Genomic DNA, 19,610 nt, shown 5'->3' on the forward strand with positions numbered 1-19,610 from the left:
TGTTAGGTACAGAACAAAAATGGCCAACCGGACACCTGATTACCACGGTGTTGGATTTCTGTCTACGCTAACTCCAGCTAGACCCCCAGCCCAAAAATATATCCATGTTAAAATAACATTGCATTAAACTCACGGATGAATACATAAAATGTCAACAAGTCAGTCTGACACAAGAAATGATCATCTGAAAATTTCTATTGATTGCATTTTATTCAGCTGATGATGACCCAGATTGGGGTTGAAACCGGTACCGCTTCCGCTTATAATTAAACAGGAATGTAACACCGTTATTTACTTGTATTGAATAGGTTGAACTACATTATTAGTTATTTCACTTTAATTGTAATACAGTTCAATACGGAACATCATGAAATTTTTATCTTTAAATTGGAAGTAATATATCGTGTGGTCCACCAGTCCCTTGTAGTTTAGTATGGAGCTGGGATGGACGAGAATTTTTTTTTTTCCAGTTCTCGAATCAAGTAATCCTGGCGAGAGCCCCATACTCTAGAGAAGAGTGAAGTGACACTGCTAACTGATTTGAAACACTTGATATGGCACAGCGAGTTGCTTCAAAGCAGTGTGTTGACAAACAGCACACTTCCTTCTTGGACTGCAACAGAAGCAGTGTTACTATACACAGTACCTTGACAGGGTTTCACGATGGTGTGGTGAAGCAGTGTGTTGAAACATGGTGCACTTCCATCTCGGACTGCAAGAGAAGCAGTGTTCCACCATCGTAATGAAATATGAACCACACTTCATAGCCAAGTTCAGTTCACTGATTAAACTAATCAACATTCTAATAACGATAAAATATGAGGTCATGAAATATTTAATAAGCAAATATACAAAATACAGTATGATAAAAAGATGGTGTACAGTATAATAGTACCAGTATACAAGGGGATCAGTTTTACAGTTAAAAGCACACTAAAACAGAAACTAATCTGAATAAAATGATTAATGAAATTTAAGAATAATTCAAAATATGAGGGTTGGGGCAAAAGTCATTTCAACTACTTTTTTCTTATAGATATGTGAGCAGATCACAAACTGCTATTCGTCGTGTGGAAGCTATGCAGGCATAGTGTGTGTTCACAAAAACAGATGGCTCTGTGATTGCTGGTAGTAGCACTGTGAAATCAGTTGTGTGGCAAGTGTCATACGAGATGTAGGTAACCCGTGTTGAGTAGCGTGCATGCATCAAAATGGCCGTTCTCAAGGGGAGAAATGTGAGAGAATGTAACAGTGAATTGGTGGAAGCCCTTGGGAATAATGCCCTCCCATACTGTACAGTAGCATGATGGGTACAAAAGTTTCAGCATGGACATGTGGTAACTGGAGATCAGCAACACTCAGGATGACCTGTCAGAGTGCGAACCGACATGGCTGTGCCCTCATCGAGCAGCTCCTGGATGAAGACAAATGATGGATGCTACTGGAGTTACAGAGGGCAAGTGCCATCGAGATATGCATCATCCACAGGATACTGCGGACAGAGCTGCAACTGCAGGAAGTGGTCGCCGCCCTGTTGCCAGCATGCTAGGTGGTCGGAGCATGTTGCATATTGCACCCACCGCTGAACTTCCATCAGTGGATGCGGTACCCACTGTGATGCGATTTTGCGCAGTTGCAGCTCTGACTACAATATCCTGTGGATGGTGCATTTCTCGATCCCATTCGCCCTCTCTAATTCCAGTAACGTCCATCGTCTGTCTTCCTCGAAAAGCCGCTCGATGGTGGCACGTGCTGCATAGGCCCGCACACTGACAGGTCGTTCTGAGCGTTGCTGATCACCTGTTGCCACACATCCTTGCTGAAACTTTCCTATCCACCATGCTACTGTGTGGTATGGGAGGCCATTATACTCAAGGGCTTCCACCAATTCACTGTGACATTCTCTTGCAATTCTGCCCTGAAGAATGGATATTTTTATGTATTTGGACTGCTTAACATGAGTTACTTCCATTACGCTGACACTCACCACACAACTGATTTCATAGCACACTCTGTGCTACTAGCCGCAATCACAGAGACATCTGTTGTTGTGAATACACACTATGCCTGCATAGCTTCCCCGCGACAAATAGCAGTTTGTGATCCGCTCACATATCTGCAAGACAAGCAATAGTTACAATGACTTTTCCTCAACTCCTATTAGTATTCTATGTACAATAACAAACTTAACTTAATCCAGTTACACATACATAGAAAAAATACTAGTCTAAGTAAATGAACTAAATTGAATAATTATAAAATTAATAATGAAATCTAAGAAGAGTCCGAAATTGGAATTTTACATACATTGAGAAACAACTTAAACTAGTTATGAAACATAATAAGATAGTTAATAAACTAAATGAATGAATTTGAATGATTATAAAATGAGTAATTAAATCTAAGAAGAGTCCAAGGTTGGTATTATATTGTACCGGGAACGCCGCTACGAGAGAAGTCCGAAGTATGTTTGTTGAACTTCGCGCGAGGTGGAAGGTAGGCAGCCCGCCAAATGCAGTGACGTACCCAGCGAGTGACGTGGCCACCGTAAGCCAGCTATCCACAACCGTATATGGTAATGTTCCAGCTTACGCTACTTTATCGCTATTTCGACACTGCCATCTTAAAAACCTCTACAATGGACGTAATCTGTCAAGATTTCAAGAAAATCCACCGAGTATTATAGAAGTTATAAGGGTAGATAATACCCGGGTTCTAGACACTTCCATGCGAACGTGTATAAAAGGAGGACCACCCAATCTACGAATTCAGTATCTGTCACTCCGCCGTCTCTGTGACACGGGTGACAGGAGGAGTATTGTGTGTGTCGAACTTCTAGTTGACAGTCTTCAAAATCCAAGTATTGGAACTTCGGTATTTTTTCTCTAAGTGTTGTGTCGGGACTTTATCATGTTCTTGAAGTGCCTGATTGGGACTTCGTTATTTTCTGCGAGCATCGTGTTGGAACTTTGTCATATTGACACATTGGAACTTTGTTATTTTTTTCGTGTGTCGTGATTGGACTTTCATATTTTCTTAAAGTGCCATATAGGAACTTTGTTATTTTTCTGAAGCGTCTCATTGGAACTTAGTTATTTTCGCCAAGTGTCGCGGTAAGACTTTATTATTTTCTTAAGGTGACATACTGGAACATTGTCATCGGAACTTTATTTTCTTCGAGTGTCGTGTTGGGACTTTAATATTTTGACACATTGGAACTTTGTTATTTCTACACATTGGAACTTTGTCATTTTTTTGAAGTGCCACACAGGGACTTGGTTATTCGACGACGATTGAAAGGACTTTGAATTTTCATGAGTGTTGTGTACCACACTGAACTTATGTTTCGAACTTATTCGAACTTGTATTTTGTGAATCAATTTCTGGAACATTGAAATTTTCCGAGCGTGTAGGATGAACTTGTGCCCTACCGACATAAACTTTCGTGAGAACGATATGACTTGTTTTCCTAAGTGCCTCATTGAACTTACGCCTTGTAAAAACTGTGAAACTTAGGGGACGTTCAATATTACGTTTAATTGTGAAATATGCAATACTTTCTAAGTGCTGCACGAGGACTTGTGTTTTGATTCTTATCCTCATTAAAGACTGTGACAATTCAGAATACGCATGTCGCATTCCCAGAAAGCCTAGAACTTTCCAGTATTTTGAGTGAATCCATAATTTATGAAATCAGACTTTTTCTTTCAAATATTATTTTCTTTAATGGCTATTCACTTCGCCTATTGACGGAACAAGACAGTTTCCGAGTGCTATTTATTCAGTTCATTGCCAATGTGTTTTAAATCTCCAGAACTATGCATTTAGAACTGTAGTGACAGTAATCCTCTAGAACATTCTGACTTACAGTAAGCTTGTGTTATGAACTTGCATTTCTACCTGTACAAGGTCAAAATCATCTTGTTCTTTGAGTGATTATTCCAGAACGTTTTGATTTAATATCCAGAGTGCAGTAACAATCATTAAAAGGTCATATCTCTTCAGACAGTGCCATGAATGCGTGGAGTGCCGTGCAGAAAACTCAAGTGTGAATTACATCCCAAATCGAATCCTGGAACGTGTGCAAATCTTCGAGACATTCCATAACGTCGAGACATTCCAGAACTCCTTATCCGAGCAGGCGTGGTCCCTGCCCAGGCGATGTCCAGCGCCATTCCCGGACTCGGAGGTACCAACCAGCCATGACACTTCCATGCTGCTGTAGGAAGGTGATATGAACTTGCTTTTGATGATCAATAAACTCAATTTATCAAAAGAATCTCTAAAATTGATAACTATACCCCTCTCTGTACCAACTCCAATGATAAGGCCACTCCCTAGGATAAGATTCATGCTCGTTAATTTAATATCATTAAACATAAGAAACTTCATCTTATTTTCCGTATTGAACTGAGATCACAATAATTTGATAGACTTTAAATTATTGTAATTTAATATCAAGCGCCGTAAAGATATGAACACTTTTTACGGGTACAATATGTACAGTAACAGGCTTGACCTAATCTAGTTTAAAAAGTTTAAAAATATAATTTGTCAAACTATTGCACTTGACAAATGGGAGTGTCTTTCTGTTATAGTATGACCTGGCTTTTAGAACAATCCTTTTTTTTTTTCTGTGTAAAACAAAGACCTTGCATTGTGAATTACGTTGTTCTTTTAGTAACTTGACTCGCAGTTCGGAATATGAAACGTCTCCTAACGAGTGTCAGCTCATCTTCAGGGCAATGTCACGCGGAGTGTTTCTATTAAGGTGGGAGAATAAACAAAGCACCGTCATTGTTCCAAAGTTTTGCTGTTTCGAAGCATCAATGTAGCTGACATGTTCGGAACGACTGGAGTTTCCGTTCACGCGACACGACGCACTAAGCAATTTCACTGCTTCGAAACAGTGAAGCGTTGCTGTGTCGAAGCATCGAGACAGCTGATTGCACTGGCTCAAGTGTTTTGAAGGATACACTCAGTAGCCAACTTTTTAAAAATTATTTTGCTTTACGTCGCACCGACACAGATAGGTCTTATGGCGATGATGGAATAGGAAAGGCCTAGGAGTTGAAAGGAAGCGGCCATGGCCTTAGTTAAGGTACAGCCCCAGCATTTGCCTGGTGTGAAAATGGGAAACCATGGAATACCATCTTCCGGGCTGCCGACAGTGGGATTCGAACCCACTATCTCCTGGATGCAAGCTCTCAACCGTGTGCCCCTGACCGCATGGCCAACTCGCCCAGTCTAGCCAACTCAACCATACTTTAGTTAAGTGGGTCTTACTCTCTTGTACATTCTTCTTCTTCTTTTTCTACTGCTTTTCCCACACTTGTGGGGTTGCGGGTTCAAATTTAGTCTCATATATTGATTTGGCTCTGTTTTACGACCGGACGACCTTCCTGACACCAACCCTATGTGGAGGGATGTAATCACTATTGCATGTTGCTGTGGTGATTGATATTGTGGTGTGTTGTCTGAATATGAAGAGGAAAGTGTTGGGACAAGCACAAACACCCAGCCCCCAAACCAGAAGAGTTAATCAGATATGATTAAAATCCCCGACCTGGCCGGTAATTGAACCCGGGACCCTCTGAACTGAAGCCCTTAATGTTAAACATTCAGCCAAGGTGTTAGATTTTTCACATCCTTACTACAACCCTTAAATACCCTCATAACCATTTGAAGAGATCTGTAACCTTTATTTACAATCCCTTTTATGTGATACCCCGATGAAAATCTATTCCAATAGCCTTGCTGTTGGAATATTAAAAGTATTGCATAAAATTCTCTTCCATATGTTAGTATTCACAAAAATTCCAGAATCTGACTGCTTTCCATAACCTCCAATATCAATAGCTCTAAATAAGTAACTGGAATCACAAATGGCCAAAAAAGAATTGAAAAGTAATGTTTGAACTTGTGATATAGAGACCCACTGTCTTTTGGTTTTATTATTCTAATGTGCTACCCGTCAATTGCTCCAAGACAGTGAGAGAAGTTAGCTATTCTTTTGAAGTCCGATGCTATATTCATCCACTTGTTTTCTGATGGAACTGCCAAGGAAATGCTGATTAGTTCCCAAATAGCTTGACACACTTCTTCCACCATTTCATTGTTGATTGATATCCTTCATTTGTAACAGTAGTGTAGATCTGACAGTTTGCATCCCGATGCCAAATACCTGCAGAAAACAAAATGAAACAACAATGTTATTAAATTAGATGTTAATTTTGTCAATTTATGTCAAAATTATGTTCATAACAAAATAAAAAATAACTTTTAGGGAAAATATTGGTGAACATATTCGAACGACTGGACCAGAACTCGAAGCCGGAAGCCTCACATGGGCTCATGAAAATAAATACAAACATTAATCCGAGAAGTGCCAAATGTAATGTAATATCACTAGAATGCCAAGTGTGACGCATAGTGCAGATATTCACTTAATCAGTCATATCAAGGATAACATTGAAGGCAAAGTATTTCTTAACTCATTCCTCACTAACCAGAAATGAGTCATTCATGTACAGAGCAGGTTTTCTGAGTAAAAGAATGTTCTGCATGTCAAACTATTCTCCTTCTAAGAGTGACTTAACAGTATTTTCAATCTGTGTACAATGCCACAGTATATGACCTGACATTTAGAGCAGAACACTTGGCACTTGAAGGGATACTAATGTGAAACATATCTGAGGTTTAAGTATTTTCGGTTCGGGGGTCGCCATCGAGATAAGGTAATGATTAGTTTGTACGTGGTGAAAAAGTTGAAAGAATAGATCGTTCTCGTTTGACTGGATAGCTTAGTAGTACAGCATGTGCCTAGAAAGTGCAAGCCCACTTGAGGGCTCTGGGTTTGAGTCTCAGTCCAGTTGTTGAAACGTTTCACCAATTTTACTTCAAATTAAAAACTAACATATAATTAACACTGTATGTCAGTACCTACTAAATTATAATTTGTTTCAGAAAAAGAGCTGAGGAACAGAATGCATAATATTCTCGAAACATGTACTAGATGTTAAGGTGAAAGGTAAATAAATCAGAAAAAGAGCTCAAACCACAAAAAAAAAATATATATATATATGGAAGAACTTGAGGCAATGTTATAAGAGGGAGTGCGACTCTCAACATCCCAAATCAGGATCTGTGAAAAGGAAGAAAACAGTACATTTACTTTGATGTGTTGTCATTCCTTGCACCCGTATTCACAACCAAATCAACTGCTTCCAATCTTTCTAATGGGAAAGAAGAAGATGAGGATGAAGAGGAGGAGAATGAAGATGACTATTCATCACAGTTACAAGGGGAAAGAAGTGAGGGTGCCAACCAGTCTCTAACTTTGAAACCTGACCACAGCATCTGAAAATAAAAAAGAAAAAAAAATTGAAAAGAAAGTGTTATTTAGAAAATACCGTACTGTGGCAGACATTTGCCAAGTATTTAAAAAAATCTTAGAAGAGAAAATGGTAGCAGAAAAGGGACAGAAAAAGCAGACGAAGGAGATGATGACAAAGAATTTCTGATATCTCTATTGATCTACACTTGGGCAGTTCAAGGAATGCATAAACTGAACACGTGGTCAGAGTTGCTCCAGTCTGGGACCAACTAATATAACATGAGTATGTACCCACCATTTCTTTTCACCCAAACCTCTCATATCATCATACTCCTCCATTCCAGTAGCCATTATATAATAGATTTGCTCATTCTCAATTTTCACAGCCTCCCAATGCTTTGTTTCATGCACTATCCCCTACAGTATCTTCTTATTCAGAACCATCATCTCCAAGTGTTCACGAATACCAAAGTCCAGACCAAAATGAAACCAGTGCTTAGTTCTCACCTCAGTTCCTCTCTGAAGTTAATAAATTCATACGCTTTCAACCTTCACCTAACATCTCGTCACAAACTATGCAGCCTCCATCTCATTCAGTGAACTCAATCCCTGATCTCCATTCAATCTTCAGTGAATAATATGTCAGTTTTCTAACTTTCCATTCTGTAATGGGATTTTGTTTCTTTTTACTTTTGTATCTGTATTTACTTGTGTATTGTATTAATAAGGTTATTAAAATAAAATTAGCTATTGCATTTCTTAAATATATATTCACTTACCCTGGTGTTTGGCCAGTCTTTCTTTTGAAAGCAAAGCAACCCTCGTGCACGTGTCTTCTTTATGAATTCTCTGTTGGATCATCCTGTACGGCTCTTCAAAGGACAGCTGGTACATACAGAAATAATTGAAGAATTTGTCCTCATAACTAAGCAGTTGTGGATAAAGCTGAGAAAACTCCCCTGCTCCTTGATTTTGTAGAAAAGGATGAACCCATATTTTCAACGTGATTATCTTATGATAGCTAGCACAAGAAGCACACATGCTTCCTTGGGTTTTATTATTGTACTGACTACTGTAACCTTCCCACTGCAAAACAAAGTTGATTCCACCAGTTGCCTCAATGTGAACACAAGCTACTTTGCGTCTTCACACTGTCAGTCAACTTCCCCAACACCCACCGAAGCAACTAGTTGATTCAACTAACCACCTCGTGTTAAACCAGTCTTAAATTGCCTGTGCTCTTTCTGTTGCCATGAATATTGTCTGCCATATGAATTTATGAAGGGAAGAAAAGTATAAATACCACAATTTAGTAAGGGAGCTAAATAGATATCAAGAAAGATTTCAAGTGTACTTCAGGTTTAACAAAGAATAATTCAATTACTGTACTTGCATAATCTCATCAAGGATGACTTGTTGGCCAAATTACAAAATTTTGAAATTAATAATAATAATAACAATAATAATAATCTCGGAGGAACTCTATTCATTGACTGAGCAATTTGCTTCACTTGCACGCAAAAGACTTATGAAATTCTACGGGCATTTAACACGAATGGATGACTCATGATTGACCAAGAAAATCTTTTTCATTACCAATGGAACACGACAAACCAAAGTGCACTGACTAGTAAACACCCAAAAAGATCTTGCAGAAGTCGACACTGAGCCACTGGAAACCACAAGGACTTCATATAGACAAAAGATCAACACCCACAAGTTTGCGCCCAAGAAACTGACGGCAAGAAATTTGAAAATAAAAAACGTGTGGTCTCAAGAAAGACAACAGACTCATAGTGAAAGGATGAGGAAGTTTTGGGAAGATAAGAAGAACAAGGAGATCAAGAATACCAATGCTAAATAATAGTTCTACATGCTCCTTAGAGGTCCAAACGCATGTGTGTATATACATATAATAATAAGAAGAATAAAGTCTCAGCTGCCATGTGGAAGCATTTTAATCTGCTTTCTTGCTTGTCAATTTCAACGTTTTGAGTTACTCTAGGCCTACTAGATGGCAGAATAAACCAAACCTCTCTTGGGCATTTGTGGCTGAGTTTTAGTGAATTTTGTCAGGTGAACACCAAATGTGCTACCAGAGATCTTTTTCATGCAAACATCATGTGATATGGAGTGTTGAATGGACCTTTTTGCTCTTTGCCCCCTTCAAAAATCCTTCTACATCTGCTGGATTTGAACTTGCTATCTTGGGATCCAGAGGCCGACACTCTACCACCGAAAAGAAGTTAGCTGTATGCTTAACAAGAAAAATTATTATTATTATTATTATTATTATTATTATTATTATTATTATTATTATTATTATTATTATTATTATTATTATTGCCATAATTATCATAAATGCAGGTGGCTGTTTTCACCGACTGCCTATTTAAATGATTTCATTATTTCATTTTAGTCATCACCTATGAACTTTTAATTCCTTTCATATTTCATCCCATTCCGCATTCTTATTCCATTTTAACTGCCTGAAACAAGGAATTATTTAAAAAAAAGGAATTTGTACAAACCTTGTTGTCTTTTCAAATAATTCCTTCCTTTATTTAATTATTAAAAGAATAATTAGCATAAATACGCACAAAATATTGTTCATCGCTGCTAACCGATCTGTACGATGACCCGGCAAGTAGTGGATACCACGCAGCAGCGTACAGCATGTGCTATAAGGAAGAGTAGCAGGGGTGTATTTTTGCCAAGGGCATGGACATTGAAGTATGATTCCCCCATTTGCCATACACATTTGTCAGTCTGGGAGTCTCACTCAGTTAAACAGTCTGTGCAGTTCTTTTTTTTTTTTACAATTTGCTTTATATTGCATCAAACGATAGGTCTTGTGGCGACAATTGGATAGGAAAGGGCTAGGAGATTGAAGGAAGTGGCCATAGCCATAATTAAGGTACAGCCCGGTGTAAAAATGGAAAAAGTTATTCAGGGCTGCTGACAGTGGGGTTCGTCCCCATCATTTCCCGAATGCAGTTCTATTGAGTATCTGTTACTTTGTTAGTGTGGAGTAAAAACGAAATTACTTTTTAATATCATAATGACTCCATACTTCTATTTAATTGTAATACATGTGTAATATTATTCCTTTGGTGAAAGTTTTATTGTATAGTATTGAATCAAGGTCTGCCTCTGTGGTGTAGTGGTTAGTGTTATTAGCTGCCACCCCCAGAGGCCTGGATTCAATTTCCGGCATGGTACGAGGGCTGAAACGGGGTCAGCTCATCATCGGGAGGTCAACTGAGTAAAGTGGGTTTCAATTCCCTCCTCAGCCATCCTCAAAGTTGTTTTCCCCACTTCTTCTCCAGGAAAATGCTGGGATGGTACCTAACTTAAGGTCATGGCCACTTTTTGCCCCCTCTTCCTTGTCTATCCCTTCCAATCTTCCCATCCCCCACAAGGTCCCTGTTCAGCATAGCTATGCAGGCGAGGCCACTTGGGTGAGGTATTGGTCCACCTAACCCCCCCTCCCCCCCCTCTCTGAACCAAAGTCTCATGCTCTAGAACACTGCCCTTGAGGTGGTAGAGGTAGGATCCCTCGCTGAGTCCGAGGGAAAAATCAACCCTGGATGGTAAACAGATTAAGAAACAAAGTACTGAATCAATAAGTCATAATCTATTATTACTGCACTTATATTGGTAGGCTGTCAATCTCTACATCTCTGTCAAAATTCACTCAGAGAGCATCGAAAACTTACAGTTCTTTTTAAATGTTGATGTCTACCCCCCTCCACTATATCCCTCGAACCCAAGTACTTTTTGTTCTCTATAAATTTTTGTGCTCCTCCAACTCTAATTCCTAATCATCACTACTGGTTTCTATAGTTAATTGATCCTATACCTCAGAGATTCTCATGCATCCACAGCAAGTCAATGAACATTTCTTCCATATCGCTAAAAGAAACTGCTTCTATGCCTGATATGATGGCACATATTTTCAAATAATAAGCCGAACAGTCAGCGGCCCAGAACATGTGCCAATATTTCAATCTTACCACCGACATGCCTATGGTGGTTATGATCATAATGGGGGGAACGAGTGGAGGCACCCCCCCTCCCCCACCTAAAACTAGATATTAAAACAAAGCAATTTACACAAACCCTCTTGTCTATTACCTAATTCTTTCCTTTAATTATTGAACTTTTTTATTTAAATATTAGCGTAAATATACACAAAATGTCATTTGATGCAGCTAACCGATTTTTCAGTGCCACAGCAAGTAGTGGAGACTCACGCAACAGTGTCAGGGGCTTACAATGCAGATGGGCCCACATTTTAAGGGGGCCCGCAGGCTCCAAATAAAAATAATATACTTTAGTCTAATGTTACTGTGCACGGAAACGATCTGGGTGGTTTTCAAATAATTCACGTTCCCTGGAGGAATCTATATCCATATCATTCTAGAATCAGCAGAATTAGGTTTCGTTTTTTTACAATCTGTATTTAAATTGCCACTTGGTTGCATCTCACAGCAGTTTATTGTGTTGATTTTAACACAACACAGCTGTAAACAATGCTTGCCCGTGCTGTCTCTCGCATCACCATGGCACGTTCCTTAGGAAATACCTGCACCAAATTATTTAAAAATAATTATAACAATAAAAATTGATATCAGAATATCATATTTTAGTTAGGCAGAGCATTTAACTTTAGTCACACATTTATTTGACAACAACATATAATGCCAATAAGAAGTTGTACAGTACCGGTAGTAAGAATCAGTCAACTCGGTTTCGAACAAGCTCTGTTTGCGCAAAGTTAATAATAGGCTTATCAGTTGTGCGGTTTGATATTTTGCAAACTTAATTTGAACATCTTTTAATTTTGTTCATATACTTTTCTGTATTGTAATAGAATAAAGTATTATACTGGTAATCAAGAGTTCGCTATCAGTTACAGAGTGTAGTTCTGCAGTTACTGAAAAGTTAAACCAATTAAAGTTAAGTACGAACTTCTACGTGGATCATGGTTGACAGCTCAGCAGCTCAGACGTTAAACCACAGAGGCAGTCAAATGAAACCTATTAAACATAATTTGGGCTCATATCACATTCGTTCTGCCCCTGAGCAGCATGTAGAAGTGCAATTAGCATCTGATTTCATAAAACCTTAGTTGCGCACATGTGTAATTGTATCTTTGGTGAAAGTTTCATTGTATAATATTGTATCAAAATCTCAAAAATCTCTACCTCTCTGTACTATTTTGTAGCCTTTAATTTTTTTTTTTTCCTTTCAGTTTTGATATACGAGATACCCCACCTCCGCCCGCTATATCCCACAAACCCAGGTATTTTCTGTTGTCTGTACATTTTACCCCCATCTCCAACACACACTTCTATTTCTCAATCGCCACTACTGCTAAGCAGCAGAAAAACTTCTTCTCCTTCTTAATCTGCTTACCCTGCAGGGTTGGTTTTTTCCTCGGATTCAGCAGGGATCCCACCTCTACCACCTCAAAGGCAGTGTCCTGGAGCGTGAGACTTTGGGTCGGGGGATACAACTGGGGAGAATGGCCAGTGCCTTGCCCATGCACCCTACCTGCTGTGCTGAACAGGAGCCTTGTCGGAGGATGGGTAGATTGGGAGGGATAGACAAGGAAGAGGGAAGGAAGGGGGAAGGAAGCGGCCGTGGCCTTAAGTTAGGTACCATCGTGGCATTTGCCTGGAGGAGAAGAGGGAAACCATGGAAATCCACTTCCAAGATGGCTGAAGTGGGAATCGAACCGACCTCTACTCAGTTGACCTCCCGAGGCTGAATGGACCCCGTTCCAGCCCTCGTACCACTTTTCAAATTTCGTGGCAGAGCCGGGAATTGAACCCGGACCTCCGGGGGTGGCAGCTAATCACACTAACCACTACACCACAGAGGCGGACGGCAGAAAACTGCACGATAAATTTTCCGCTGGCGGTAGCTGTGCAGCCGCGTGTTTCGTACGTAATGAAATGGGTGCTTGTACACTCAGCGGAGTTTTAAAACCCGGAAATGCCTCCGAAATCACAGATTAAAAAAAAACAACCACGTACTGTACAGCACGGGAATAATCGCGAGAGCACGTTGGGCAATCGCTAGCGGAGAAGTGAACGCCCAACCTTGAATCTATTCCCCAACCTAATAATAAAGTGACCGTTGTTCCAGCTGTAGCCTACACCTAATACTAAAGTGACCGTTGTTCCAGCTGTAGCCTACTGTATACCGTACATTAATACATTTTCTCTTAAAGCGACACAGAAACTATAGTACGCACATGTGTCGTTATTGTTGTTGTTATTTTAGGTTGCCCTAAGATTTGTTTTGAACAATGCAGTGTGTGAACGCTGGCTGACGTACTACTAATGAAGAACTGGTAGTACATTGCTGCTCGAAACGTTGGAAGGGACGCAAGAGAGAAATGCCTAATAATATTTTTTTTAACTGCTTTTAAATAATTCATAATAAGAATGTATTCATCTTCTACCGCCTTTCCTACACTTGTGAGGTCGCAGGTGCGAACTGTATCACACATTGTGGGGTGGGGGGGGGGGTTTGCCCTGTTTACGGCCGGATGCCCTTCCTGAAGCCAACCCTATGTTGAGGAATGTAATCACTATTGCGTGTTTCTGTGGTGGTTGGTAGTGTTGTGGTATCTAAATATGAAGATGAAAGTGTTAACACAAATAACTAGACCCCGAGCCAGAAGAATTAATCAGAAGTGATTAAAATCCCCGACACGGCCGAGAATCGAACTCAGGACCCTCTGAACCTAACGCCTCAACGCTGACCATTCAGCCAAGGAAATGGACTGTGGGAAATATGTATTGATGTACTGTAACCCTTAAAATGCAATTTTAACTTTAATAAAGAACGTCAGTGTAGCCTGCAAAGAGAGATTTGAATTCGTTTGGCCTTCAAAACATTTCAGAATAACATACTGTAATTCGGCTTTTTTTTAAAAAAATAGCAATACGGTACTGTAGTAGTTTATGACTTAGCCGGAAGAATCGTTCTCCGAAACGGCTTCCCCCTTCCCTCTCCCTAGGTCGGTTAACTGTGGGATACTTACGGTAAACAACTAAAAGCAAATTCACCTTTTTACACACTGGACAGGGTGAAACTTCAGTAGTCATAAATAAGGTGAAATGCGCTCGCCTTATCTCGAACTTCCTTGGCTCGGGGACAGGATGCTTAGCTATGTGGTGAATTGGCAGTGGACATCTCTATTCTATACTAGAAATTGTCACGAGAAAAGCAACGGGAAACTACTCACTTCTCATCTATGCAATCACCATTGGTCTGCATTTAGGGCTTTTTTAAAATTTCAAAGAGTTTGGAAATTTATCGGACATCTTCATTGGTACATTTTCCTAACTCATCCTATAAACGAATGTTTGCTCCAATTTATACTCTTATTGTGTTGTCAGCAAAGATGCGATAACAAAGACCCATCCTTATCTAAACTTTAAATACTGAAGTCTCGAGCCCGTTTGTGGTTCTAGGACATTTCGTACCACTTGAACGGCTGATTACCGGCGAAGTGTCAGTTAATGACTTTAAAATATTTAGGAGAGGACATACCGTACCACTTGAAAGAGTGGGGAATATTGCGAAGTAAAAACGATATCCTACTGCATGTATTCATTTGTATATCCAAGGTGTGACCACTACTGACGTTAACTTTCCGTCGGGCGTAACTGATCTGACTGGCTCACGTGTTAATTGTTATCTCGTATTCGTCATTCGCGACCTATGTGGTACGAAATGTCCTCAAAAACCAAGTGGTACGAAATGTCCGGACACCCCTGTTTATAACCCTCGGCAGTCAATGTAGCTAAGTAGGCCTACGACTGACAGTTGAATTGTAAACAGTAGTAAATTATCGCCAATCGAGCTGCTTTTCCTTGGATTGTTTTCCAGTCCTCGAATCAACTAATCCTAGTGAGGGTGCCATTCACTAGAACCATACTTTAATTGGGGTCTTACCAGAGACTTATATACCCTCTCCTTTACCCCTAAATACTCTCATAACCACGAGAAGATATCTGTAACTTTTATTTGCAATTCCGTTTATGTGATTACCCCAACGAAGATCTTTCCTTATATTTTAACAACAGGCCCTACTTACAGTAACCCCCAAGGAACTTTTACCCCGTCAAGCAGTAATTACAACCGAGAGGACTTTTCCTATTTGTGAAGTTCACAACCTGACTTTTCACCCCGTTTGTGGTGGCGATAAGGACCCCGCAGACCCCGCGGGGCGGGTGGACCCATGGCTTGTGAGGGGCCCATGACTGTTTCTTAATTCAGTAGCTAAAGAGTGATTTTACATATTGATAAAGCTAGAGCACACAACACAGTATTATTGTTATTACAGAAAGTTATTCCAAACGTAGGCCGTCGTAGTGCAGAGCTTCTTTCGTCAATAGGAGTACAGTAGTTATTTCTGAAAGAATGTGGGTTTCCAAACCTGTTTCAATTTAATAACAATCCCTTGCTGCCACTCCCAACAATCAACAAGGCTTTTGAAGTAATTAGCCAGTTCTGAGAACACAGTAGTAAGCGAGGATGCGATAACAAAGACATCCTCTCCTTATCTAAACTTTAAATACTGAAGTCTCGAGCATGTTTCTGGGCAGTCAGTGTAGCTAAGTAGGCCTACGATTGGCGGTTGAATTGTAAATACTAGTAAATTATTTGCTCCTAGGAACGAGATTATTTCTTAATATTGTGACGGTCAGCGTGTTTTGGTTACTATAAGGGGAATATGTATTTCGTGTGTGTGTGTGTGTGTGTGTGTGTGTGTTCGTACCATATAAGGTAGGTAAGGGTTATTCTGCCCGAGTCCGACTCGTTGGCTGAATGGTCAGCGTACTGGCCTTCGGTTCAGAGGGTCCCGGGGATTTTAACCTTCGTTGGTTAATTCCAATGACTCGGGGGCTGGGTGTTTGTGCTGTCCCAATATCCCTCACACACCACACATAACACTATCCTCCACCACAATAACACGCAATTATACCTACACATGGCAGATGCCGCCCACCCTCATCGGAGGGTCTGCCTTACAAGGGCTGCACTCGGCTCGGAATAGCCACACGAAATTATATATTCTGCCCGAAGGCAGGTCCGAACCTCCGCAGAGGTGTTCCTGAGCCGGAGTTTACGTGCGGTAGGGTGGCCAGTTCCTTTCCGCTCCTCCATTCCCTTACCCCCCACCAACAGCGCGTGGCAACCCATCCAACTCCTGACCACGCCCAATGTTGCTTAACTTCGGAGATCTCACGAGATCCGGTGTTTCAACACGGCTACGGCCGTTGTACCATATAAGTGTATTATTTTAATTCCTTCGGATTTGAAAACTAAATTGTGCAACTTATTATTATCATTATCATAATCATTGTCGTTGCTGTTCATTATAATACTATGTGAATGCAACCGGCATCAGTTTTTTTGTGGTAAAGAAAACACGTAATTTTCAAGGAAAAAACATGTTTTGTTTATTCAAAATATTGGCCATCGGCATCTACACACTTCGCCCATCTTTCAGGTAAGTTATGACTTATGAATACCACGCAAGAAAAACTGTTTGTCTTTTGCAGCAAACCATTCGTCGAGCCATTATCCAACTTCCTCGAAATTGCTTAAACGCTGCTCTGCTGATGCGAAGAGGTGATAGTCTGATGGCTCCAGGTCGGGGCAGTTTGTCGGGTGCGGAAGGATGTCCCATCCAAGCGATTTTAAGGTGTTCTTTCACTGGTTTTGCTGTGTGAGACGGCGCATTGTCGTGAAACAAAATCACTTTGCCATGTCTTCTGGCCCATTCCGGTCGTCTTTCGATCAATGCGTGATTTAATCATTTGTTGGCGATAGCGTTGTGCACAAATGGTTTCACCGAGCTTCATGAGTTCATAATAATTTTGTGCTCTACCAGAGCGCGCACTGTCTTTCACACTGAAATCCCCACGTTTATATTGTCGAAACCTCGTCTCACATGTTCTAATCGATGGAGCGTGTTCACTTTATGTTTCTACCAGCAAACGATGATTTTCTACAGCCTTTTTCTTTTGATTAAAAAAGCAATGCGTGCCGCAAATGTTCTTTTCCAGGCACGAACGTTGACATGATCACTGAACGATACGGTACAACACAGACGCTAGCGTTTGGCGGACTCGACGTGTGTGTGTGTGTGTGTGTGTGTGTGTGTGTGTGTGTGCGTGCGTGCGTTGTGTCAAATTCATACGCTGCGTACTGTTCGCTGGCGCCATCTCTCAGTGAAACCGGAAAAGAATTATCCATACACCTGGTATGATTCTGGGCACACTGGCATGTTGTTTATAAAGTACCAGTGTTTGTCACTAAATAATCTTACTTTGCAGTTATATTCAAAGAAAAGTGTTATGCGCTGAACAAATTACCAGTAACTGTTAAGAACCGCAAGTATTTAAAAAGTCATGACTTCGCAGGACACATTCCTCTCAACTGTAGCATAGAGAAGTACCGTATGTAGTTCCTGTTGAGGTTACATTCTATGATTCTATGCCCCTTATATTAAGAAATGAATCAAATACTCCACTAAAATGTTACTGGAACGTAAAACTAATAATATTAACAAATACGGAACTCTAATACACTCAAACTTGAGGTTCCACATTGTTAAATAGTACCATACATTTCACAATTGAAAAATTTGTGGGCCTGTAGCGTAATGGTTATCACGACAGTCTTGAAATGCCATTAGTTTCGTATCCAGTCGGCTTTTTTTCACTGTTAGAAAATAATAATAATAATAATAATAATAATAATAATAATAATAATAATAATAATAATAATAATAATAATAATAATAATAATAATAATAATAATTTCTTTACGTCCCACTACTTTTACGGTTTTCGGAGACACCGAGGTGCCGGAATTTAGCCCCATAGGCGTTCTTGTACGTGCCAGTAAATCTACCTACGTAAGACTGACGTATTTAAGCACCTTCAAAAGCTACAGGACTGAGTCAGGATAGAACCTGCCTAATTACCATCAGAAGGCCAGCGCCTCAACCGTCTGAGCTACTCACCCCGGTGTAAGAAAAGTATTTCAGTGTATTATTGCCATAGGCTTGAGCAACAGTCCAACTCATTTAATACGGGATGGGTAAAAGAAATATTTTTAACTTTTCTGCTCAACGTTCAACTTCAAGAGTTGGCTCAACCGCACTTTTCTTTCTTCGTGATGTGCCCGGCAATCATCACCAATTCTCATCTCCTCTTTGCTTCATTCCCTAATTATATTTCTTTTTCTCCTCCGTAGGAGGCTTCTTTGCTATCGGATTGAACGTCTTCACCTTGGCAGTGATTTCTGCCAATTTGTTCCTCACTATCTCCAAATTCTGGTCAATCTGAGACTTGTTGTTCTCGTACACCTTGGACAGGGTGAACAGGGCAACGAAAGCTGTTATAATAAGGGTCATGCCGTTAAACCATGAGCCCACATAAGTGAGACACCATAAAAGAATACCAAACTTGATGGAGTCAACAAGGTGTTCCACCAAGAAGAGTCGTCGCAGCTCTGCAGCAGCAGCGTTGAAATGGGCGACAGCGGTGTCTGTCACTTCGTGTACTTTGTCCTGTGGCAGTGTCAAGTCCAATTCCAAGATGTCCTTGAAGGGATGTCCATCTGAAGTCTTCTGGAGTGCCTCCATAACATTCTTGTAAATACGGTAGCTGATGGTGCCGGTGAGGACAGCAAGGGACAGATAGGCCACAACGCTGATCAGAGAGAAGTAGGAGAGGAAAAGCAAAACGCCCAACACACTTCCAAACAGGATACCAGATTTCTTGGGATCAAGCCAGTAGACTAGCTCCACAACTTTAGGGTGTAGCCTCTCGGGCTTGAACCATGCATGTGGATCCAAGATACTCCAAAAGAATTTGTGATGGTTATCTGTTCTGGTAACGATGGTCGGTTTCGCAGGTTCTGAAGCACCATTCGACAAGAGCGAGTTAGCTGTGCTTTCTATTAAAGTCGAGGCCGTCGAAGATACTTCACGATCCATTTCGTTTCTGAAATAATCTTTTCGTTTCACACTTCACTCACTGTTCACTGAATCTAACACAACTAGGCAGTATTAGATATTTCTTCGCTTATCGACCGGCTGACTGACTCATTTAATACGCATGTACGATAATTCTTCATGCATAAATATGTGAAAGAGACTCTAGGAAATTCTGAACACTTCTTCCTTGTCAGGAACATCGTAGTTCACTCACGTAACTCCAATATGCGTTGTGTA

The 19,610-nt window shown here is 40.3% G+C and overlaps 2 protein-coding genes across 2 annotated transcripts in view; both read right to left on the reverse strand.

Moving 5' to 3' along the window:
• Positions 1 to 19,610, reverse strand: part of LOC137500919 (zinc finger CCHC domain-containing protein 24-like) — a 120,641-nt gene that overhangs the window by 64,057 nt on the left and 36,974 nt on the right. The window lies entirely within an intron of this gene.
• LOC136873867 (reticulon-1-A-like) lies at positions 18,469 to 19,468 on the reverse strand. Its single transcript, XM_067147172.2, has one exon. The coding sequence runs from the start codon at positions 19,371 to 19,373 to the stop codon at positions 18,600 to 18,602; it is 774 nt and encodes a 257-aa protein (XP_067003273.2). The 5' UTR covers positions 19,374 to 19,468; the 3' UTR covers positions 18,469 to 18,599.

The sequence above is a fragment of the Anabrus simplex genome, chromosome 1, assembly GCF_040414725.1.
Source record: "Anabrus simplex isolate iqAnaSimp1 chromosome 1, ASM4041472v1, whole genome shotgun sequence".
NCBI lineage: Eukaryota > Metazoa > Arthropoda > Insecta > Orthoptera > Tettigoniidae > Anabrus > Anabrus simplex.

Excerpts from the sequence above, each read along its gene's own strand:
- LOC136873867 (XM_067147172.2), bottom strand. The coding sequence starts at position 19,373 with ATGGATCGTGAAGTATCTTCGACGGCCTCGACTTTAATAGAAAGCACA.